The 24,163-nt window shown below is 45.5% G+C and overlaps 1 protein-coding gene across 3 annotated transcripts in view; it reads right to left on the bottom strand.

Annotated features, from left to right (window-relative positions):
• The window catches only part of IPO9 (importin 9), a 204,263-nt gene that overhangs the window by 2,855 nt on the left and 177,245 nt on the right, over positions 1-24,163 (bottom strand). Inside the window, exon 24 of one of the 3 annotated variants that reach the window (XM_073320214.1) lies at positions 15,418-15,534. The exons of the other annotated variants lie outside the window; for them this stretch is intronic. Within the exon in view, the coding sequence (XP_073176315.1) occupies positions 15,433-15,534 (102 nt within the window). The 3' untranslated portion in view covers positions 15,418-15,432. Of the gene's footprint in view, positions 1-15,417; positions 15,535-24,163 lie in introns of those variants that run through there. 3 annotated transcript variants of the gene reach the window in all.

Here is a 24,163-nt window from a genome sequence, read left to right as displayed (position 1 = left end):
CATTTGTCCAATCTTCCACTTCTTGTAAGCTTCTTTTTTGTATTTAAGATCAGCAAGGACTTCACTGTTAAGCCAAGCTGGTCGCATGCCATATTTACTATTCTTTCTACACATCGGGATGGTTTGTCCCTGTAACCTCAATAAGGATTCTTTAAAATACAGCCAGCTCTCCTGGACTCCTTTCCCCCTCATGTTATTCTCCCAGGGGATCCTGCCCATCAGTTCCCTGTGGGAGTCAAAGTCTGCTTTTCTGAAGTCCAGGGTCCATATTCTGCTGCTCTCCTTTCTTCCTTATGTCATGATCCTGAACTCGACCATCTCATGGTCACTGCCTCCCAAGTTCCCATCCACTTTTGTTTCCCCTACTAATTCTTCCCGGTTTGTGAGCAGCAGGTCAAGAAGAGCTCTGCCCCTAATTGGTTCCTCCAGCACTTGCACCAGGAAATTGTCCCCTACACTTCCCAAAAAGTTCCTGGATTGTCTGTGCACCGCTATATTGCTCTCCCAGCAGATATCAGGGTGATTGAAGTCTCCCATGAGAACCAGGGTACATCTCACCTCAGAACAAGATGCAGAGATAAAGTTTCTTGACACCTTAAATTACTGCTTCTTGGAGCAGCTGGTCCTGGAACCCACCAGAGGAAAGGCAATTTTTGATTGAGTCCTAAGTAGAGCACAGGATCTGGTCCAATAGATGAATACAGCTGGACCGCTTGGTAATAGGACCATAATATAATTAAATTTAATATCCCTGTGGCAGGAAAAACACCACAGCAGCCCAACACTGTAGCATTTAATTTCAGAAAGGGGAACTACACAAAAATGAGGAGGTTAGTTAAACAGAAATTAAAGGGTACAATGCCAAAAGTGAAATCTCTGCAAGCTGCGTGGAAACTTTTTAAAGACACCATAATAGAGGCTCAACTTAAATGTATTCCCCAAATTAAAAAACATAGTAAGAGAACCAAAAAAGAGCCACCGTGGCTAAACAACAAAGTAAAAGAAACCGTGAGAGGCAAAAAGGCATCCTTTAAAAACTGGAAGTTAAATCCTAGTGAGGAAGATTCCCAAACCTGAGCCATTCTTTTTGGGTGACTAATATGAGGAACTGTCCCAGATTGAGGTATCATTAGAAGAGGCTTTGGAACAAATTGCGAAATTAAACAGCAATAAGTCACCAGGACCAGATGGTATTTACCCAAGGGTTCTGAAGGAACTCAAATGTGAAATTGCAGAACTACTAACTGTAGTCTGTAACCTATCATTTAAATCAGCTTCTGTACCAGATGACAGGAGGATAGCTAATGTGATGCCAATTTTTAAAAAGGGCTCCAGAGATGATGCCAGCAATTACAGGCCTGCAAGGGTCTGTACAGTACCGGGCAAACTGGTTGAAACTATTATAAAGAACAATATAGATGAACATAATTTGTTGAGGAAGAGTCAACATGGTTTTAGTAAAGGGAAATCATGCCTCACCAATCTACTAAAATTCTTTGAGGGGGTCAACAAGCATGTGGACCAAGGGGATCCAGTGGATATAGTGTACTTAGATTTCCAGAAAGCCTTTGACAAGGTCCCTCACCAAAGGCTCTTATGCAAAGTAAGCTGTCATGAGATAAGGTGCTCTCATGCATTGGTAACTGGTTAAAAGATAGGAAACGAAGGGTAGGTATAAATGGTCAGTTTTCAGAATGGAGAGAGGTAAATAGTGGTGTTCCCCAGGGGGTTTGTTCTGGGACCAGTCCTATTCAACATATTCATAAATTATCTGGAAAAAGGGGTAAACAGTGGGGTGGCAAAATCTGCAGATGATACAAAATTACTAAAGATAGTTAAGACCCAGACAGACTGCAAAGAGCTACAAAAGGATCTCTCAAAACTGGGTGACTGGGCAACAAAATGGCAGATGAAATTCAGTGTTCATAAATGCAAAGTAATGCACATTGGAAAGCATAATCCCAGCTATACATATAAAATGATGGGGTCTAAATTAACCGTTACCACTCAAGAAAGAGATCTTGGAGTCATTGTGGATAGTTCTCTGAAAACATGCACTCAATTGCAGCGGCTGTCAAAAAAGCAAACAGAATGCTGGGAATCATTAAGAAAGGGATAGATAATAGGACAGAAAATATCATGTTCCCTCTATATAAAACCATGGTACGCCCACATCTTCAATACTGTGTGCAGATGTGGTCGCCCCATCTCAAAAAAGATGTATTGGAATTGGAAAAGGTTCAGAAAAGGGCAACAAAAACTGTTAGGGGTATGGAATGGCTTCCGTTATAAGGAGAGATTAATAAGACTGGGACTTTTCATCTTGGAAAAAAGTTGGCTAAAGGGAGATATGATTGAGGTCTATAAAATCATGACTGGTGTAGAAAAAGTAGATAAGGAAGTGGTGTTTACTACTTCTCATAACACAAGAACTAGGGGTCACCAAATGAAATTAATAGGCAGCAGGTTTAAAACAAAAAAAAAGGAGGTATTTCTTTACACAACACACAGTCAACCTGTGGAACTCCTTGCCAGAGGATGTTGTGAAGGCCAAGACCATAACAGGGTTCAAAAAAAGAACTAGATAAATTCATGGAGGATAGGTCCATCAATGGCTATTAGCCAGGATGGGCAGGAATGGTATCACTAGCCTCTGTTTGCCAGAAGCTGGGAATGAGTGATAGGGGATGGATCACTTGATAATTACCTGTTCTGTTTATTCCCTCTGGGGCACCTGGCACTGGCCACGGTTGGAAGACAGGATACTGGGCTAGATGGACCTTTGGTCTGAACCAGTAGGGCCATTCTTATGTTCTAATGTTATGAAATATGTTGTGAGGTTAGCAATGCCCACAGCCAGCCTTTCAGCAGGGACAAAGGAACAGCCATCAGTGGCCAGATTGGAGTCAATGGCTCACCAAGAGGAATCCACTGTCTCGGAGGCTTCTCAGAGAAGGCACGTATACAATGGGGTGGCCTAACCCATATCACAGCAAGGATCTTTCTAGCAGCTGGAAGAAAGTATAAAAGAGTAGCAGTGACATCATCACTTGGCCTCTCTTCCCCCATCTCAACACCTGGAAGATCATCTGGAAGACAGGCTTTGAACTAGGGAGATTGGTTCCAGGCTGGAAGGAGGTCCAGGCTGTATATTGAGGAACTGTAAGCTGTCTGTATAATCTGTTAGAGTAAGAGACTGTTTGATTCAAATCTTGCGTGAATTTAGACTGCAAATTTATTTCTAAGATGACCAACTTTGATCTCTGTCTGTTAATTATAATCACTTAAAATCTAGTTTTCTGTATTAAATAAATGTGTTTTATATTTTACCTAAAACAGTGTATTTTTGGTTGAAGTGCTTTTCAGCTCAGATTACAAAGGCTGGTGTATTTTCACTTTCCTATGAAGAAGTGACAAACTTAATGAGTTTGCACTTTCCAAGGGAACCTTGAGCAGTGCAAGGTGGTATATTCCTGGGGTGCAAGGCTGGGGAGCTGAGGGGAGTTGGCTAGAGCCTCTCTATTGATGATTTGTGTGTGTCTGGGAGATCATTCTTGTAACTCAGTTGGGTGTGTCCCTGCCTGTGGATGGCTGTGTAAGTGCAATGCCTGTCAGAGGTTTGTAGCTTGACATCAGCATCCCAGTGTGAGGGACAGCCCAGGCTGGTGGGTTTGGAGGGCTCAGCTCTCCCACAGTCCAGGTTGCACCTGGGGAACCTTGTCACGGGATCCCATCACAGGGGATTTTTTGGTAACAATCAGTAAACCCCCAAAATGAAGGACCTTGCTTATCAGGAAAGGTTTACAAAACTAAATACATCTAGCTTGGGTAAATGACAACTAATGCAGGGGCTGATAAAATAATACAAATATTTAAAAGATGTTGACACCAAGAAGGGAGAGGAATGTTTAGTTTGAGGCACAGGGAGGTGTAACTAGGAGGAACTATAACTGTGACAAGTAAAGAAAGAAAGAGAACACATATGCTGAATATTGGGACCAACACCAACTAAATCACCAAAGAAAGCTGGGGTAGGGCTCAGGAAGGAGGAATGGAGACGAACTGAATGACATAACCTGATCTGACTATGCTTAGGACCCAGATGTTCATGGTAATCAAGTCCCAAACGCCATAAAAAGGAATGGGCCTGTTCCCAAACAAGGAAGATGGTGAAGGAGAGAATACCACTGGATCACTGTCCTAGACATGCATCAAAATAGGTGCTTGCCGGATCCCGGGATGGGCGGGGGTGGAATCAGCCAGCTGGTTAAATCTAGAACCAGAGAACCTTCTCCTCTGTGATAAATGGCCTTTCTGGTAGTAATCCTGCTGCCTAACAGGAAGGGAGGACTATCCAAAAAAACACTGAGTGGTATTGTAACTGACCATTATTGTGACTGTGACACTGGGAGACCAGTTGCCAGCTCATGCCAAGGCCACAGGCCTCACTGACAAATGCATAGCTGGAAACCAGTCTGGCTTACCTGTAGGTTAGTATTATTAAAATAGATATTAGTGTTATAAGAATGTGTTTAGACTTTTTGGAATTCTTGTAGGATGCTACAGCTCCTTTGGCAGGAACAAAATAATGCCTTTTTGGTATAGGGGCATAAGATGCTGGTGTGCACCAAAACATTCTGTCCAGTTCTAATATGGCCTCATTAATTGGGAGGGCCTCCCTGGTCAGTCCTTGGAGTTGCAAAATGTCCAAGAGCTGGTGTTGAAGGTCCTGGATCTCTTTCAATGGGATCTGTAGATCATTAGAGATCCATTGTAACAGCTCCTGATACTGACAGTAATTGTCTGGTGGAGAAGGTGACAAAGGAGTCTGGAGATGAAGAAGCCCCTGTTGGAACTGTCAGTATCAACAGAACTGGTTCTGGCTCTTCCTTCTCATACACCAAGGGTTCTGGCTGATGAGAGGGGGAGACGCTGTACAACTCCTGAAGGGTCTGGATGCCTGCCATAGAGGTCCCAAAAGCCCAAAAAGGCAAAAAGGACAGATCCATCATAGAATATCGGGGTTGGAAGGGACCTCAGGAGGTCATCTAGTCCAAGCCCCTGCTCAAAGCAGGACCAATCCCCCAACTAAATCATCCCAACCAGAACTTTGTCAAGCCTGACCTTAAAAATATCTAAGGAAGGAGATTCCACCACCTCCCTAGGGAACCCATTCCAGTGCTTCACCACCCTCCTAGTGAAAAAGTTTTTCCTAATATCCAACCTAAACCTCCCCCACTGCAACTTGAGACCATTACTCCTTGTTCTGTCATCTGCTACCACTGAGAACAGCCTAGATCCATCCTCTTTGGAACTCCCTTTCAGGTAGTTGAAAGCAGCTATCAAATTCCCCCCTCATTCGTCTCTTCTGCAGACCAAATAATCCCAGTTCCCTCAGCTTCTCCTCATAAGTCATGTGCTCCAGCCCCCTAATCATTTTTGTTGCCCTCCCCTGTGCTTTCCAATTTTTCCACATCCTTCTTGCAGTGTGGGGCCCAAAACTGGACACAGTACTCCAGATGAGGCCTCACCAATGCCGAATAGAAGGGAATGATCATGTCCCTCGATCTGCTGGCAATGCTCCTATTTATACAGCCCAAAGTGCCGTTAGCCTTCTTGGCAACAAGGGCACACCGTTGACTCATATCCAGCTTCTCATCCACTGTAACCCCTCGGTCCTTTTCTGAAACCCCTAGGTCCCACTGTTCCGTTGCAGTGGGCCCCATGGGTATCTGCACCAACAGACCCTGGGGGAGCTGTAAGTGAAGGGATGGTAATTGTAGGCTCTCAACGGCCTGTCAGGGGTCCTGTGCCTCCACGGAGATACTGGTGCAGCTACCTCCTCTGATTCCAAGGGTGGTTCCATTGGTAGTGGCGGTACTATAAGTATTAGGTCGCTCCGCCCCAACGGCTGGAGATGGAATTGCTCCTGAGACATCACTAACAATTCCTCCTCTAGAATAAGGATGGCCCTTAGGAGGGTAGGGCCAGAAAGCAATGGAGACTGTGGGGTGCAAGAGGAATCTATCGTCTGGTGTTATAAAGGTCTCAAATACAGGAGTCTGGAGAGTTCCAGCAGGAAGGACCCAGCTTGTCTGTTACAGCCAAATGGTCTCTAGGTTAATGAGGCAGTACTGACAATGAGCTCAGACCTGCACTTGTAGATGGGGCTGGCAAATGTTCATCTTTTTGCTTCAGTACCACAGTCACTGTTGGAACCGGCAGCTCCCTCTTTTTGCATGCCTTGACCTAGAGTCTGGGGTTTTCAGCAACACCAGTTCCGTGGGTTCTGTACATGACATCTCACCCTACCAGGCCAGCCTGGGGAGGGAACACATTTCTTCTGGATGGTGGTGACAGGTTGTATGCCACAGATGCCTGGAACCGGGGTACCACTGAGCCCTCTGACACACACACACACTCTCTCTCTCTCTCTCTCTGCGGCTGTGACAAGCTGTAGACCGCTGCCAGTCCTGCACTCACAGACACTTGCACAAGAAGGATGTGACGTTATATGATTAAAATAGGACCATGTTGATCATTGTTGCTACCACTGTTATACAATTGCAACAAATCTTGTACAAAGTATTGCATGTAAGTTGTCAATGGAAAAGTTATGATTTGCTGAATGTGATTATCCTAGTTGTATGCATGTATCATTTTTTATCTGAAGTTATGAATATTGACTATATGCCTGTATTTCAAATGTGTTTGCTCCTGTGGTAACACCCACAAGGTATTTACATCCAGTCTAGCCAGCACATTGTGAAGGGAATGTTTAAGTTGATGGTCCATCAATGAACACAATGGGCCAGAAAAGAAGCTTATCCCACCTGAGGGACTTTCCTGAGGACATTCTAGGTACAGTACAACAAGGAGTCTGGTGGCACCTTAAAGGCTAACATTTATTTAGGCATAAGCTTTTGTGGGTAGAAAACCCACATCTTCAGATGCATGGAGTGAAAATTGCAGATACAGGCATAAATATATACTGACACATGAAGCGAAGGGAAAGGAGGACTTGTGGCACCTTAGAGACTAACCAATTTATTTGAGCATAAGCCCATGAAAGCTTATGCTCAAATAAATTGGTTAGTCTCTAAGGTGCCACAAGTACTCCTTTTCTTTTTGCGAGTACAGCCTAACACGGCTGTTACTCTGAAGCGAAGGGAGTTACCTCACAAGTGGGGAACCAGTGATGACAAGACCGATTCGATCAGGGTGAATGTGGTCCACTCCCAGTAATAGATGAGGAGGTGTTAATACCAAGAGAGGGAAAATTGCTTTTGTAGTGAGCCAGCCACTCCCAGTCCCTATTCAAGCCCAAATTGATGGTGTTAAGTTTGCAAATGAATTGTAACTCTGCAGTTTGTCTTTGAAGTCGGTTTTTGAAGTTGTTTTTTGTTGAAGGATGACTACTTTTAAATCTGTTATTGAATGTCAAGGGAGACTGAAGTGTTCTCCTACTGGCTTTTGTATGTTACCATTCCTGATGTCTTTGTGTCATTTATTCTTTTACGTAGAGTCATCAATGTAGCGTAAGTAGAGGAGGGGTGCTAGGGAACGAGAGCTGAGGCAGCGTTGTTCTAAGTCAGCCATAAAAATGTTGGCTTACTGTGGGGCCATGTGGTTACCCATAGCAGTGCCGCTGACTTGAAGGTATAAATTGTCCCCAAATCTGAAATGGTTGTGGGTGAGGACAAAATCACAAAGCACAGCCACCAGGTGTTCCGTGGCCTCATCAAGGATACTGTTCCTGACAGCTTGTAGCCCATAATCATGTGGAATATTGGTGTAAAGAGCTAGGTAAAGTATAGTAATAGATACTAGGTAGAGTATAGCTAGTGGCTGCTCTGACTCATCAGAGCATGCAAGGGCATGTGACTAGATCATGTAATACTAAATTTCATCTTGTGTGCCTTACTTTCCCATAAACTAGGCTAAGGGCTTTGTTTAGGACAATGAAGTTTCTCTCCGCATGGCAGAAGCTATAAAAGGTGCTAGAAACTCCTCCATTTTGCCTCTTTCATGCTCTGATCTCTGGACTTATACTAATGAGCACATTCTAACCAAGGGACTGAAGACCTTCCAATTATTTGGAAGCAACCAGAAATGTAACAAGCCAGCACTTTATTCCATCGCTGCTCCAAACTTGATACAAGAAGTCTGCAATTGTTTTATGTATTTGATTCCTTTAATCAATTTTAACTCTTTTTATAAATAAACTTTTAGATATTAGATACTAAAGTATTGGCAACAGCATGATTATTAGGTAAGATCTGAGTTATATATTGACCTGGGTATATGGCTGGTCCTTTGGGATGAGAAGAACCCTTTGATGAAATTGGTTTTAAATAACCACTCATTAAGTCTAGTGTCTGGATATTGAATCCAGGACTGGAATACCTAAGGAAATTGCATTTCTGACTACTTATTAGCTAGTGTGGTGAGACAGAAATTTATTTTGGTTGCTGGTTTGGCATATCTTATGGAAGGATAACCACCAGTTTTGAGGTGTGTCTTCCCTATTTCTCAGCAGTTTGTCATGAATTTGGTATTCTCGGTTGTGACCCACTGAGGCACGGTGACACAGGGACACACCCAACTGCAGTTACATGAATGCTTCTACTCAGCCACTCATGAACTAACAATAGAAAGGTTTCAGAGTAGCAGCCGTGTTAGTCTGTATTCGCAAACAGAAAAGGAGTACTTGTGGCACCTTAGAGACTAACCAATTTATTTGAGCATAAGCTTTTGTGAGCTACAGCTCACTTCATCGGATGCATCCGATGAAGTGAGCTGTAGCTCACTTCAGGCTTATGCTCAAATAAATTGGTTAGTCTCTAAGGTGCCACAAGTACTCCTTTTCTTTTAACAATAGAGAGGCTCCAGCCAAACAATCACCCTCCCCCAGCTCCACAGCCTAGGACCCCAGAGCTGTACCATCTTGCCCTGGTCAAAAGCCTGACCATCCGATGAAGTGAGCTGTAGCTCACGAAAGCTCATGCTCAAATAAATTGGCTAGTCTCTAAGGTGCCACAAGTACTCCTTTTCTTTTTGCGAATACAGACTAACACAGCTGTTACTCTGAAACCAGTGTAAGATTATTACCCAGTCTGCCTCTCCCTCAACGTTGAGAGGACAATACACCAGGTTTTGTTCCTGAGCAGATTCCCCAAGCATTTCAAGCAAAACACACTATTTTAGGTAAAAATATAAAACAAATTAACTACAGAAAGATAAAGTGTTAAGTAATAGTGTATGGATCAAAGCAGATTTTCTAAAAAATAAAACAAATGCAATCTAAGCTTTATAAATTAGATAGGATTTGAATCAAGAAGTATCTCATCCTATTAGCTAGTACAAGCTGGTTATAGCTTTTGTATACACAGGCTGGAACTCTTCTGTCCTGCCTGGGACCCCCACCCGCATTGCGGTTTTTGTCCCTCAGGTGTTGTGTTGTAAGGGGAGTGAGGCCCAGTGGTGCTGTTACTTACCCTTTTTATAGCTTCTTCCATGTGGGGGGAGGGATAGCTCAGTGGTTTGAGCATTGGCCTGCTAAACCCAGGGTTGTGAGTTCAGTCCCTGAGGGGGCCATTTAGGGATCTGGGGCAAAAATTGGGGATTGGTCCTGCTTTGAGCAGGGGGTTGGACTAGATGACCTCCTGAGGTCCCTTCCAACCCTGATATTCTATGATTCCATGAATTATGTCATAAGCATATCACTATGGTGAATATGGGGTGGACAATGTCACAGGCGCTCTGTGGGGATCTCCCCTTATTGTCCATGAGAGTATTCCTTACTATCAAAGGCAGCCCTCTGGGAAGAGTCCTTGGGCTTCAGTGTTAGAGACTCCGCTCCAAGGCACCTGCTTGGAGGGGCATGGCTGAGTCAGATCTAGTAGAGTTATATACTAACTATATAAGTACCAAGCTAATACATAAAAAATATGTACACGTGTTTTAATTTACAGGTCATGTGTGGACTGAAGGGGACACAATTTTGACTCGGGCCATGCAGCAGTAAAAAGGAACTGGACAGGCATCAACCCACACTGCCTCTTATACCCTCCCTTGGGAGCATGAGGGAAGATTCTGTGAACATATCGGTCCACAGGCATTGTTTTGAAGAATCTCTGTACTTGGGCACATGGCACACCTGTGTACCCCTGTGTGGAATACACATAGGGATCATCATTCAGAGAAGAACTGTTTGATCTGATAGCCCAAGAGCAATTGTTTTGAGCAGTTAAAGATAAGGTGAAGGCAGCTATTTGTGACAAAAAAAAACCTTCCACAGTTTTGAAGGCTGCAGAAATTGCTGATATGTTGAATCAAGGGCTCATGGGAGGCGCAGAGCCCCAGGGAAGGGAAATCTCCTTGTTAAGAAGAGAAGGTGTCTGGAAATAAACCTAACCCCAACTATGATAAAAAGAAACCCTTAGGGAGCCCAGATTTTAAAACCCCTTCCCTAAGAGAAGGCAGATAGTCTGGCAGCACTGTGGGGCTCCCAGCTACATAAAGTCAAACTGCCCTAAACTGCAAATACAGTACAGTACTACTAAAAAAATAAAAGGGCAAGTTTAAAAAAAAAAATGACAAGGTTTCTATGCGTGTTTCATTTAAATTAAGATGGTTAAAAAAGAAGCATTTTTCTTCTTTATAGTAACGTTTCAATACTGTATTAAGTCCATGTTCCGTTGTCAACTAAAGAACAATCATAACATTTTGTTCAGTTACAAACAACCTCCATTCCTGAGGTGTTCATAACTCTGGGGTTCTACTATAGACTGAAAGCTTAGCATGAAAGGGAGATGGCAATGAATATGATTTGTTATGCTGATGAAGGAATGTTTACCGACTCCCTTAATTGATTTGGTCAGGGAGAGTAAGGAAGAAATTCCTCTGTAGAGCATTGAGATGTGGGAGGGTTTGAACCCCACCCCAAAGCAGGAGATGTTAGCTCTTTTGCCACACCACAGCCAGGTATTTTCCAACCAGTCAGGTTTAACTGACAAGACTGAACATTCCATTGAAACGACATGGTCCTGTCCTGCTCCAAGCAAAGCAAATCATACTAAAGGAGAAATGCAGAAGCAAATTCTGGAGGAATTGGAAAGCATGCTGGATATGGGGGTAATTACTAAAGCAAAAAGCCACTGGGTATCCCCTATTGAGATGGTACCTAAAGGGGGTTAAAACCAAGAGGAAGTTTTGTGTTGACTATAGAAGGTTAAATGCCATCACCCAACATGACCTATACTACCCCACATCCCAATTACAGGACCTATTAGATCAATTGGGAGATGCAAAATTCATAAACACACTGGATTTGATGTGAGGGTATTGGCAGATTCCTTATGTAACCCTTCTGCCCGTCAGAGTTGGCAGCAACAAGGGCCGGGTTCAATATCTAGGGGATCCATTCCAATAACACAATGCAAACCGGCTCGAGCCCCCACCCAGTGACCTGGGACAAATATATACCACCCCCGCTGGGCGCCTCCAAGAGGCAATACTTCCCCTCTCGCAAGCACATAGTCTGAGTGTAGCAAAAGCCTTTTAATAACAGAGAGAAACAATGTGGCATTATGTTGGGGAAACACCACCAACAGGATTCATAACACAACCCATGAGCAAAAAAACCCCACCCCAAGCAAATTGGGGCATGCCCTTTTCCCTTTGGTTCTTGAGTCCAGCAACCCCAAATCACCCAAAGTCCCAAAAGTCCAATGCCCCAAAAAGCCTCTGTCCCTGGTCAGGGCAGCCCCAGAGTTCGAAAGTTTATCTGCGGAGCTTTACCTCCCAACCTGGGTGGAAATGGGACAGGGGTAAGAGGCACCTTACATGATCTGAAGCTGACTGCCCCATAGCGGCGCTCCGCTCCGCCAGCCGCCCCACGAACTCCTTCGCTCCGCTCCGCCAGCCGCCCCACGAGCTCCTTCGCTCAACTGCGCTCCGCTCCGCCAGCCGCCCCACGAACTCCTTCGCTCAGCTGCGCTCCGCTCCACCAGCCGCCCCACGAACTCCTTCACTCAGCTCCACGGCCCACAAGCAGCTCCTGCCATCCACACACTGCTCCGCGTCGAACTGCTTCACCAGCCGTCCCGCAAGGCACTCCAGCCGTCCCGCAAACTGCTCCACAATATCTCTTCAGGCTCCCCCACTACTTAACACAACGCTCAGTGATTTCAGCTCTTAGGTAAATTCAGCTTGTAGTAGGGGAGCCTCAGTGCTGGTGCACTGTCAGCCCAAAGCGAGCTCAGCAGCCTATAACTAGACTTCTAATGAAATCGAAATTAGCTCTGATATTCCACAGTGGAGAGAGGAGGAAGTGCAATTAGCACCAAGGGGCCCACCACCAAGTATTAATACTTGTCCCCAGCCTCTCTCCCTTCACACAGTTTTGGAACCCATGACCCTTGCCTAGCGAGTGCTACTTAGTTGATGGTGAATCCCTCCATCATAACAAAAGGCCACGTACAGTTCCAAGCACAGTTCCCATAATCAGGGTAATAACAATTTATTCTTCCTGCCCCAATAACAGAGACACTGGGGATCCCACAGCAGCCAAAGTGACCATTTGGGCAGCTATGGTCTCATTCTAGGCGTGGTGGGTGTGCCTATGCAAATGAGATCGGCCCCTGAAGTTCTTTTCCACAACTTGCCACACCTCACCACCAGATGTCAGGGTGGAGCTCATCCTGACACTGCTTACACTTAGATGCTTATGCCCAGGAAAAATCAGCTTTTATAGTGGAATCTAGCCTGAGCTTAAGGTTATGCCTTTTGGAGTAATTAAGGCAGGGGCCACTTTCCAAAGGTTAGTCAGTGAAGCATTGCAGGGATTATAGAATTTTGCCAGGGCCTATGTATCTTTAGTGACCCCCTGACAACAGTATTTGCACCATGTGGGAATAATGTTAGAGGCTTAGAGAAGCCAATTTCAGAGTAACAGCCGTGTTAGTCTGTATTCGCAAAAAGAAAAGGAGGACTTGTGGCACCTTAGAGACTAACCAATTTATTAGAGCATAAGCTTTCGTGAGCTACAGCTCACTTCCTCAGATGCATATCGTGGAAACTGCAGCAGGCTTTATATATACACAGAGAATATGAAACAATACCTATTCCCACCCCACTGTCCTGCTGGTAATAGCTTATCTAAACCTGGATTTGTGCTGGAAATCACTTTTCTCACCCTCCACCCCCCCCCCACAAATTCACTCTCCTGCTGGTGATAGCCCATCCAAAGTGACAACTCTTTACACAATGTGCATGACAATCAAGCTGGGCTATTTCCTGCACAAATCCAGGTTCTCACATCCCCCCCACCCCCATACACACACAAACTCACTCTCCTGCTGGTAATAGCTCATCCAAACTGACCACTCTTCAAGTTAAAATCCAAGTTAAACCAGAACATCTGGGGTGGGGGGTAGGAAAAAACAAGAGGAAACAGGCTACCTTGCATAATGACTTAGCCACTCCAAGTCTCTATTTAAGCCTAAATTAATAGTATCCAATTTGCAAATGAATTCCAATTCAGCAGTTTCTCGCTGGAGTCTGGATTTGAAGTTTTTTTGTTTTAAGATAGCGACCTTCATGTCTGTGATCGCGTGACCAGAGAGATTGAAGTGTTCTCCGACTGGTTTATGAATGTTATAATTCTTGACATCTGATTTGTGTCCATTTATTCTTTTACGTAGAGACTGTCCAGTTTGACCAATGTACATGGCAGAGGGGCATTGCTGGCACATGATGGCATATATCACATTGGTGGATGTGCAGGTGAACGAGCCTCTGATAGTGTGGCTGATGTTATTAGGCCCTGTGATGGTGTCCCCTGAATAGATATGTGGGCACAGTTGGCAACGGGCTTTGTTGCAAGGATAAGTTCCTGGGTTAGTGGTTCTGTTGTGTGGTATGTGGTTGTTGGTGAGTATTTGCTTCAGGTTGCGGGGCTGTCTGTAGGCAAGGACTGGCCTGTCTCCCAAGATTTGTGAGAGTGTTGGGTCATCCTTTAGGATAGGTTGTAGATCCTTAATAATGCGTTGGAGGGGTTTTAGTTGGGGGCTGAAGGTGACGGCTAGTGGCGTTCTGTTATTTTCTTTGTTAGGCCTGTCCTGTAGTAGGTAACTTCTGGGAACTCTTCTGGCTCTATCAATCTGTTTCTTTACTTCTGCAGGTGGGTATTGTAGTTGTAAGAAAGCTTGACAGAGATCTTGTAGGTGTTTGTCTCTGTCTGAGGGGTTGGAGCAAATGAGGTTGTATCGCAGAGCTTGGCTGTAGACGATGGATCGTGTGGTGTGGTCAGGGTGAAAGCTGGAGGCATGCAGGTAGGAATAGCGGTCAGTAGGTTTCCGGTATAGGGTGGTGTTTATGTGACCATTGTTTATTAGCACTGTAGTGTCCAGGAAGTGGATCTCTTGTGTGGACTGGACCAGGCTGAGGTTGGTGGTGGGATGGAAATTGTTGAAATCATGGTGGAATTCCTCAAGGGCTTCTTTTCCATGGGTCCAGATGATGAAGATGTCATCAATATAGCGCAAGTAGAGTAGGGGCTTTAGGGGACGAGAGCTGAGGAAGCGTTGTTCTAAATCAGCCATAAAAATGTTGGCATACTGTGGGGCCATGCGGGTACCCATAGCAGTGCCGCTGATCTGAAGGTATACATTGTCCCCAAATGTGAAGTAGTTAGAGACCAATGTCACTGTCAAGGTCCCCAAGTGCAAAATGCGTGTTGCACAGGTATCTTATGTAGAACACGGGCAGTGGATTTGTTCACCCTGACCTTTTAAAAGTAGACACTGTTCAGAGTTGGCCTATCCCACAAACCAAAAATCCTTTATTGGTCTGGCCAATTATTACCGGAGGTTTGTAAAGGGGCTTAGTGACATTGTGGCCCCCATAACAGACCTTACAAAAAAGGGGAAGTCAGACAGAGAGACAGGCTTCAAGGACATAAAAGAGGCTTTGTCTAAAGAGCCAGGTTTAGCTATCCCTGACTTCAGCAAAAACTTTGTGCTGTGCACGGATGCTTCCAACACTGGATTATGTGCACTACTACCGTAAGGTTAGGGGACAAGAGGCTCCCTTTGCCTTCTTGAGTAAAAAACTGACTCCCACTGAAGAGAACTATGCTGTCATAGAGCAGGAATACTATACCATCATTTGGGCTGATAAGCAACTTAAACCTTAATTGTGTAATAAAAAAATTAAGGTTTTAACAGATCATTCCTCTCTAGTATGGTTGCCCAGAGCTAAAGGGAGCAATTCAGGTCTGTTATGCTGGAGCCTAGCACTGGAGAAATATGTTGTAGAAATAATTCAAATCACAGGGAAAGAAAATGGAGGGGCAGATGCCCTTTCATGAATGGGGGGTGGGGGTGGGGGGTTGGGGAACTGAGGCATATTAGGGAATATTACCCTTTCCTACACCAGTTTTGCACTGGGGGTGTAATGCTGGCAGACCAGGTGCCAGCTTAGGCCAAAGCCCCAGGCCTTATTGGGTAGCTGGAAACCAGTCTTGTTTACCTGTGGGTTAATACAGTAAAAATAGATATTAGTGTTCAGACTTTATGGAATGCTTGTAACACACTGCATGTATTAATCCTACTTATATCTGTATACTATGCTACAGGGTAATACTTAAGTGTTTGCTCTACAACTGTAAAATGTTTGTGCTGAAAGTCTAACTCACCCAGCAGGGAAAAAAAGTCACTAACTGCAAAATGCTGGATTGCTAGAGAAGATGTTATTGCCTGCCTATCAGGAATGACTACTGACTTCAAATGAGTCACTGTGGAACAAAGATTTTGTTGGTTTCTTCCCCCACCCACCCATGAACAAGTTACATGCAGAAGTGCTCATCCCATCAGCTTGGAATCATAGAATCATAGAATATCAGGGTTGGAAGGGACCCCAGAAGGTCATCTAGTCCAACCCCCTGCTCGAAGCAGGACCAATTCCCAGTTAAATCATCCCAGCCAGGGCTTTGTCAAGCCTGACCTTAAAAACCTCTAAGGAAGGAGATTCTACCACCTCCCTAGGTAACGCAGTCCAGTGTTTCACCACCCTCTTAGTGAAAAAGTTTTTCCTAATATCCAATCTAAACCTCCCCCACTGCAACTTGAGACCATTACTCCTCGTTCTGTCATCTGCTACCATTGAGAACAGTCTAGAGCCATCCTCTTTGGAACCCCCTTTCAGGTAGTTGAAAGCAGCTATCAAATCCCCCCTCATTCTTCTCTTCTGCAGGCTAAACAATCCCAGCTCCCTCAGCCTCTCCTCATAACTCATGTGTTCCCGACCCCTAACCATTTTTGTTGCCCTTCGCTGGACTCTCTCCAATTTATCCACATCCTTCTTGAAGTGTGGGGCCCAAAACTGGACACAGTACTCCAGATGAGGCCTCACCAATGTCGAATAGAGGGGAACGATCACGTCCCTCGATCTGCTCGCTATGCCCCTACTTATACATCCCAAAATGCCATTGGCCTTCTTGGCAACAAGGGCACACTGCTGACTCATATCCAGCTTCTTGTCCACTGTCACCCCTAGGTCCTTTTCTGTAGAACTGCTGCCTAGCCATTCGGTCCCGAGTCTGCAGCTGTGGAGTCTGGGGAGGTGGTGATAAAAGTCACTGACCAGAAGGAATTTGGGTCTTTTTACAATATTTGTACTCTAAGGGACAAAGATTTCTAAACATAAGCAAGAGATCCCCAAGACTAGCCTGGATTAGCACTAGTGGACCTAGAGAATTGGCATATTTCAGCAGCTCTATCACCATCTGAAACCTAATTCTGCACCTTATTTCTGTATGTAGAGAATCATAGAATACCAGGGTTGGAAGGAACCTCAGGAGGTCATCTAGTCCAACCCCCTGCTCAAAGCAGGACCAACACCAACTAAAATATCCCAGCCAGGGCTTTGTCAAGCCTGACCTTAAAAACTTCGAAGGAAGGAGATTCCACCACCACCCTAAGTAACCCATTCCAGGGCTTCACCACCCTCCTAGTGAAATAGTTTCCTCATATCCAACCTAGACCTCCCCCACTGCAACTTGAGACCATTACTCCTTGTTCTGTCATCAGCTACCACTGAGAACAGTCTAGATCAATCCTCTTTGGAACCCCCTTCAGGTAGTTGAAAGCAGCTATCAAATCCCCCCCTCATACTTCTCTTCTGCAGACTAAATAATCCCAGTTCCCTCAGCCTCGCCTCATAAATTATGTGCCCCACTCCCCTAATCGTTGTTGCCCTCCCCTAGACTCTTTCCAATTTTTCCACATCCTTCTTGTAGTGTGGGGCCCAAAACTGGATACAGTACTCCAGATGAGGCCTCACCAAAGCCGAATAGAGAGGAATAATCACGTCCCTCGATCTACTGGCAACGCTCCTACTTATACATCCCAAAATGCCCTTAGTCTTCTTGGCAACAGGGGCACGCTATTGACTCATATCCAGCTTCTCGTCACTGTAACCCCTAGGTCCTTTTCTGCAGAACTGCTACCTAGCCACTCAGTCCCTAGTCTGTAGCACTGCATGGGATTCTTCCTTCCTAAGTGCAGGACTCTGCACTTGTCCTTGTTGAACCTCATCAGATTTCTTTTAGCAAAATCCTCTAATTTGTCTAGGGCCCTCTGTATCCTATCCCTACCCTCCAGCGTATCTACCACTCCTCCCAGTTTAGTGTCATCTGCAAACTTGCTGAGGGTGCAGTCCACGCCATCTTCTAGATCATTAATGAAGATGCTCAACAAAACTTGCCCCAGGACCAACTCTTGGGACATTCCGCTTGATACCGGCTGCCAACTAGACATGGAGCCATTGATCACTACTTGTTGAGCCTGACGATCTAGCCAGCTTTCTATCCACCTTACAGTCCATTCATCGAGCCCATACTTCTTTAACTTGCTGGCAAGAATACTGAGGGAGACTGTATCAAAAGCGTTGCTAAAATCAAGGAATAACATGTCCGCTGCTTTCCCCACATCCACAGAGCCAGTTATCTCATCATAGAAGGCAATTAGATTAGTCAGGCATGACTTGTCCTTGGTGAATCCATGCTGACTGTTCCTGATCACTTTCCTCTCCTCTAAGTGCTTCAAAATTGATTCCTTGAGGACCTGCTCCATGATTTTTCCAGGGACTGAGGTGAGGCTGACTGGCCTGAAGTTTCCCAGATCCTCCTCCTTCCCTTTTTTAAAGATGGGCACTATATTAGCCTTTTTCCAGTCATCCGGGACCTTCCCCGATTGCAATGAGTTTTCAAAGATAATGGCCAATGGCTCTGCAATCACAGCCACCAACTCCTTTCGCACTCTCGGTTGCAGCGCATCCAGCCCCATGGACTTGTGCTCGTCCAGCTTTTCTAAATAGCCATGAACCACTTCTTTCTCCATAGAAGGCTAGTCACCTCCTCCCCATACTGTGCTGCCCAGTGCAGTAATCTGGGAGCTGACCTTGTTCGTGAAAAGAGAGGCAAAAAACACATTAGTACATTAGATTTTTCACCGCCTCTGTCACTAGGTTGCCTTCCCCATTCATTGAGGGCTCACACTTTCCTTGACCACCTTCTTGCTAACATATCTGAAGAAACCCTCCTCGTTACGCTTAACATCCCTTGCTAGCTGGTACTCCAAGTGTGATTTAGCCTTCCTGGTTTCACTCCTGCATTCATGAACACTTTATACTCCTCCCTGGTCATTTGTCCAGTCTTCCACTTCTTGTAAGCTTCTTTTTTGTGTTCAAGATCAGCAAGCATTTCACTGTTAAGCCAAGCTGGTCACCTGCCATATTTACTATTCTTTCTACACATCGGGATGGTTTGTTCCTGCAACCTCAGTAAGGATTCTTTAAAATACAGCCAGCTCTCCTGGACTCCTTCCCCCCTCATGTTATTCTCCCAGGGGATCCTGCCCATCAGTTCCCTGAGGGAGTCAAAGTCTGCTTTTCTGAAGTCCAGGGTCCATATTCTGCTGCTCTCCTTTCTTCCTTGTGTCAGGATTCTGAACTTGACCATCTCATGGTCACTGCCTCCCAGGTTCCCATCCACTTTTGCGTCCCCTACTAATTCCCGGTTTGTGAGCAGCAGGTCAAGAAGAGCTCTGCCCCTAGTTGGTTCCTCCAGAACTTGCACCAGGAAGTTGTCCCCTACACTTTCCAAAATCTTCCTGGATTGTCTGTGCACCGCTGTATTGCTCTCCCAGCAGATATCGGGGTGACTGAAGTTCCCCATGAGAACCAGGGCCTGCGATCTAGTAACTTCTGTTAGTTGCCGGAAGAAAGCCTCGTTCACCTCATCCACCGGTCTGGTGGTCTATAGCAGACTCCCACCACAATATCACCCTTCTTGCTCAGCTTCTAAACTAAATCTAGAGTCTGTCAGGTTTTTCTGCAGTTTCATACTGCCACCACTGAGAACAGCCGAGTGCCATCCTCACTGGAACCCCACTTCAATTAGTTGAAGGCTGCTATCAAATCCCCCCTCACCCTTCTCTTCTGCAGACTAAACAAACCCAATTCCCTCAGCCTCTCCTCGTAAATCATATGCCCCAGCCCTCTGATCATTTTCACTGCCCTCTGCTGGACTCACTCCAATTTGTCCACATCCTTTCTGTAGTGGGTGCCCCAAAACTGGACGCAGTATTCCAGATGTGGCCTCACTAGTGCTGAATAGAACGGAATAATCCCTTCCCTCCATCTGCTGGCAATGCTCCTATTAATGCAGCCCAATATGCCATTAACCTTCTTGGCAACAAGGGCACACTGCTGCCTCATATCCAGCTTCTCGTCCACTGTAATCCCCAGGTCTTTTTCTGTAGAACTGCTGCTTAGACAGTCAGTGTCCAGCCTGTAGCGGTTCATAGGATTCTTCCGTCCTAAGTGCAGGACTCTGCACTTGTCGTTGTTGAACCTCATCAGATTTCTTTTGGCCCAATCCTCCAATTTGTCTAGGTCACTCTGGACCCTATCCCTACCCTCCAGTGTATCTACCTCTCCCCCAGCTTAGTGTCGTCTGTGAACTTGCTGAGGGTGCAATCCATCCCTTCATCCAGATCATTAATAAAGATTTTGAACAGAACTGGTCCCAGGACCGACCCCTGGGGCACCTCGCTTGATAACGGCTGCCAAGTAGACATCGAGCCATGGATCACTACCCGTTGAGCCCGACAATATAGCAATGTATTTAACAATCTAACAATCAATGTGTGTTTATCTATTTTAACCTTGTAAATAACTCAATATCCTAGTTAATAAACCTTTAGTTAGTTTACTACAGGATTGGCTAAAAATGTGTTTTTTTTTTTGTGAGATCTAAAGTGCAAATTGAGCTGGGGTAAATGACTAGTCCTTTGGAACTCAGAGAAACCAAAATATTTTGTGATCTTTGGTGTAAAGTAACCATCTATCACAGAGTCAAGCTTTCCTGGCTAGCAAGATAGACTACAATACTTAAGGGAACTGTCTGGGACTCTGTGTTAAGGCTGTATCGTAACTGAGTTTACACTTAATATTTGGCTGATGAAATTTAATTATTGAACTCACAACCAATTTGGGGTTTGTGTCCTGCTTCATAACATTCTGCCCTGAGGTTAGTATTCTCACTTGTGAGCCACTCCAGACAGAGGCACAGTGGCATCTCTTCATGGCCAGAGCATATACTCCCAAAGAATGTAAAGTAACTTGGAGTCTTTAAAACAATGTACGGTTTTGTTGTTTTTTCTGAAAACCAAACCCAGCCATCAAAAAGTAAGTCCTCAATGGTCTGCTGCACATTGGGCACAATACCCAAATACTTCAGCTGGAAGGCCCTTCTCACTACTGATGCTATAATTCTGGCTGAGGCATTCACCATAACCACAGCTGACTGAAATGAGGTCTTGCAGACCATACAGATACAGCCTTCTGCAAGAATGCCATAAACTCTTCCCTGGAGGGTTCAGACAACTTGTCCATTAACTCAGCCACGGTCACCCAATTAACACAGTCATATCTGGAGAGCAACGTCTGCTGGTTTGCAATGCACATTTGCAGGGAAGAGGAGATATAAATCTTTCTCCCCATTAAATCCATCCTTTTGGACTCTGTCTTTAGGAGTGGATTTAAACCTTCCCTGCCATGCCGTTATTTGCTGCAGTTACCACCAGAGAATTAGGGGCCAGGTGGGAGTAGAAACCCTCCAAACGCTGCATGGGAATGAAGCACCGCTTTTCCAAATGCTTACCCTTGTACGGCAAAGAAACTGGAGTATTCTAGAAGGCCTTTGGTAAGCTCCAAAAGAGCCTCATTTATTGGGAGAGCTACTCTCCCTGGAGCTGATGGTTGGAGACTATTCAGCATCTTATGCGTATTCTCCTGCAGGAATTCCAGCTGGATGCCCAAGATAGCAGCCATATGCCTCAGGAGATCCTGATATGTCTTAAACCCCTCAGGCACTAAGGGAGAGTACTATTCTGTCACAGAGTCATCCGGAAAGGATGAAGATGTGGTTTGCTGTGCCAGTGATGGGTCCTTTTATTACACCAGAGGATCCTGTCAGAATAGTCCCAGAGATCCAGGAAGAATGGGCTCATTGGTCACTTGCAGCTCAGATGGTTTGGGAGCAGGAGCCACCATTGGGTTTGGTAATCTATTTCTGGAGCAGGTCAAAGAGTGAGACCTCAGGGACTGAGGAACGACCCAAAGATAAGATATTGGTGGCCAGTAGGCACCGGGCCAAAAGCCCGTCTTGTGGGACAGATACCAATCTTGTTGCTGACGGTGATCCGAGGGTGACCTATCGGGCTACAACCAAGGGGAGTCAACAGTCTTGCGGTGTTCAGGAGGCTGTGGATGGAAGAGGGAGGATGCGGCCCGCAGCCTCCCCCCTCCGTCCCTGCCCCTCCCTCCTGAACGCTGCAAACCAGCTGATTGCCATGGGCAGGAGGTAGGGGAGGGAGGGGGGAGGCTGCGCGCTGCGTCCTCGTTCCTCCCCCCAGCCTCCTGAATGCCGCAAGACCGCTGATTGCCGTGGGCAGGAGGAGCAGGAGGAAGGTGCTGATCCACAGGGTCTGCCAGCGGGTGGGAGGTGCTGGGGCTGGGGTGAAGAGGGGACATAGGGGAGCTGATAGGGGGGCTGCCAGCCTGTTTACTACCTGTATTTAATTGCTTCTTTAAAATGTATAGAATGCTTTTGTCTGGCAAAAAAAGATTCCCTATAACCTAACCCCCATATTTACATTAATTGTTATGGGAAAATTGGATTTGCTTAACATCGTTTTGCTTAAAGTCGCATTTTTCAGAAACATAACTACAACGTTAAGTGAGGAATGTTGCCCACTTTAACCTGTAAACAATTAATTTCTTTTCTCAGTTAGTTTACTATAGGATTGGCTACCAGCATTGTCTTTGGTGTCAGATCAAAGTACAAATTGATCTGGGGTAAGTGACTGATCTCTTGGGACTTGGAGGAACTTGAATATTTAGCAATCTTTGGCGTGCCCATTTATTACTAAGTCCATCTTGCCTGGGTGGCAAGATAGACTGGAGTGCCCAAGGGGACTGTTTGTGACTCCATGGTAAGACTGGTATAGTGCTTCGGGAGTTCACATTTGTTACTGGGTTGGTGAAATTATAGACCATGCCACCAGTTTGGGGTGTCTGCCCTGCTTCTTGACAGTCTCCCCTGAGGTTGGCACTCATGGTCATGAACCATTCCAGACAGCATGACAATCTCCTTTAACACCCATTTCAAAGAAGGAAATAAGGGCCACCCTTTAAGAATCCTGAACACATGAAGGGGAGCAAAGCGTGAAGGGGAAGGGTTTAACATCAGCATATGACTTGCCCAAGCCACTTTACTGACAGGCATTTCGGACTAGCACCACTGAGAACTACCTTCCATTCAAGTCACCCCCTTTTTTGAGCACTGTAGCCCTTACTGTCCTTAAGGTATTTTTTGTGTGGAAGGCTTCAGTCACAAGAACTTTTATTGGCAGCAAACACTTTCCAACAATAGGCACGTGTTAATAGTATTATGGACAATACCACAGGACATCTAAGCTGTTCCTGCCTCCCTTATCTGCAGAGGTCCCCAAACTGTGGGGTACACCTGCCTAAGACGATGTGGAGGGCCTGGGACAGCCCCCACAGGGGGCAGGGAGGGAACACCACCCAGCCCCGCTCGGCCCCCGGGTCCACTCCTGGCCCCAGCCGGGGTTCCGCTCCCAGCCCTGGACCCTTTACCCTGTCCACATCTGCCCCAAGAGCTGTGGCCCCACTCCTGGCCCCAGGGAGGGGGTTTGGACAGGGGCAAGAGGGGGGTGCAACCCTGAAAAGTTTCAGGACCACTGACCTACTGCGGTAGTTGAACAAAGGATGCACTAAGTTACTGAAGGGGTACACCTTCCCAGCCTTCAGAGTTTCATGCAATGTCACTCTACCCAGCAGTAGCTCTTATTGGAAATAAAGAACAAATGTCTCGTGCAATAGACATGCTAGACAGCAACAGACTCTAACCAACATAATGAAGGGCACTGAAGGGAGCTCAGAAGAAGCTCCCCCTAATTTATTCAGATGGAGATAGGCCTGTGCAGCACCAGAGAAATCCTCTAACACAAAATAAGGGATAGCCACAGTGTTAATGCCAAATTGTCTCCATGTTTCATGCTCTTGTTTAAACCTATAATCTAAATTCTTTAATGTGCTTTAAGAAGAATCAAAATATGTCAAGCAAAATTAAGGTGCATAGTGTGTAAGATCTGACTCCAGTGGGCCTCCTGCAGAGAGCATATCAACATCCCTGAAGATCCCTTAGATCAGTTGGCCAGACTTCAAGTCTGTCCATCTTCCACGCCACAAAACACACTGTTACCCTCAAACATCTGATCCTTCGCTTACCTAGAAGTGTGCATGATCCAATTTTAGAACTCAGTTTCCAATGTACAGGACATCAAACAATTAACATTTGATGGCTCTTCTGCATTCTGCAATACGCCCTGTGGTTTAGATCTGCCCTTTGCTCTTTTCCGTTTTATATTTTCAGCACCACTGTATCAGTATTCTACAAACATGCACTGTGCAGCACAGGTCCTCTCCAATATTCAGGAGCAAAACTTCATCAGCTATCATGCCAAAGTAGGGCTGCAGCATTACGTAGCCTTCCTTTACTCATAAGCAA

This window comes from Lepidochelys kempii, chromosome 21, assembly GCF_965140265.1.
Source record: "Lepidochelys kempii isolate rLepKem1 chromosome 21, rLepKem1.hap2, whole genome shotgun sequence".
NCBI classification, from domain to species: domain Eukaryota; kingdom Metazoa; phylum Chordata; order Testudines; family Cheloniidae; genus Lepidochelys; species Lepidochelys kempii.
This window is presented reverse-complemented; position numbering and strand designations above follow the sequence as displayed.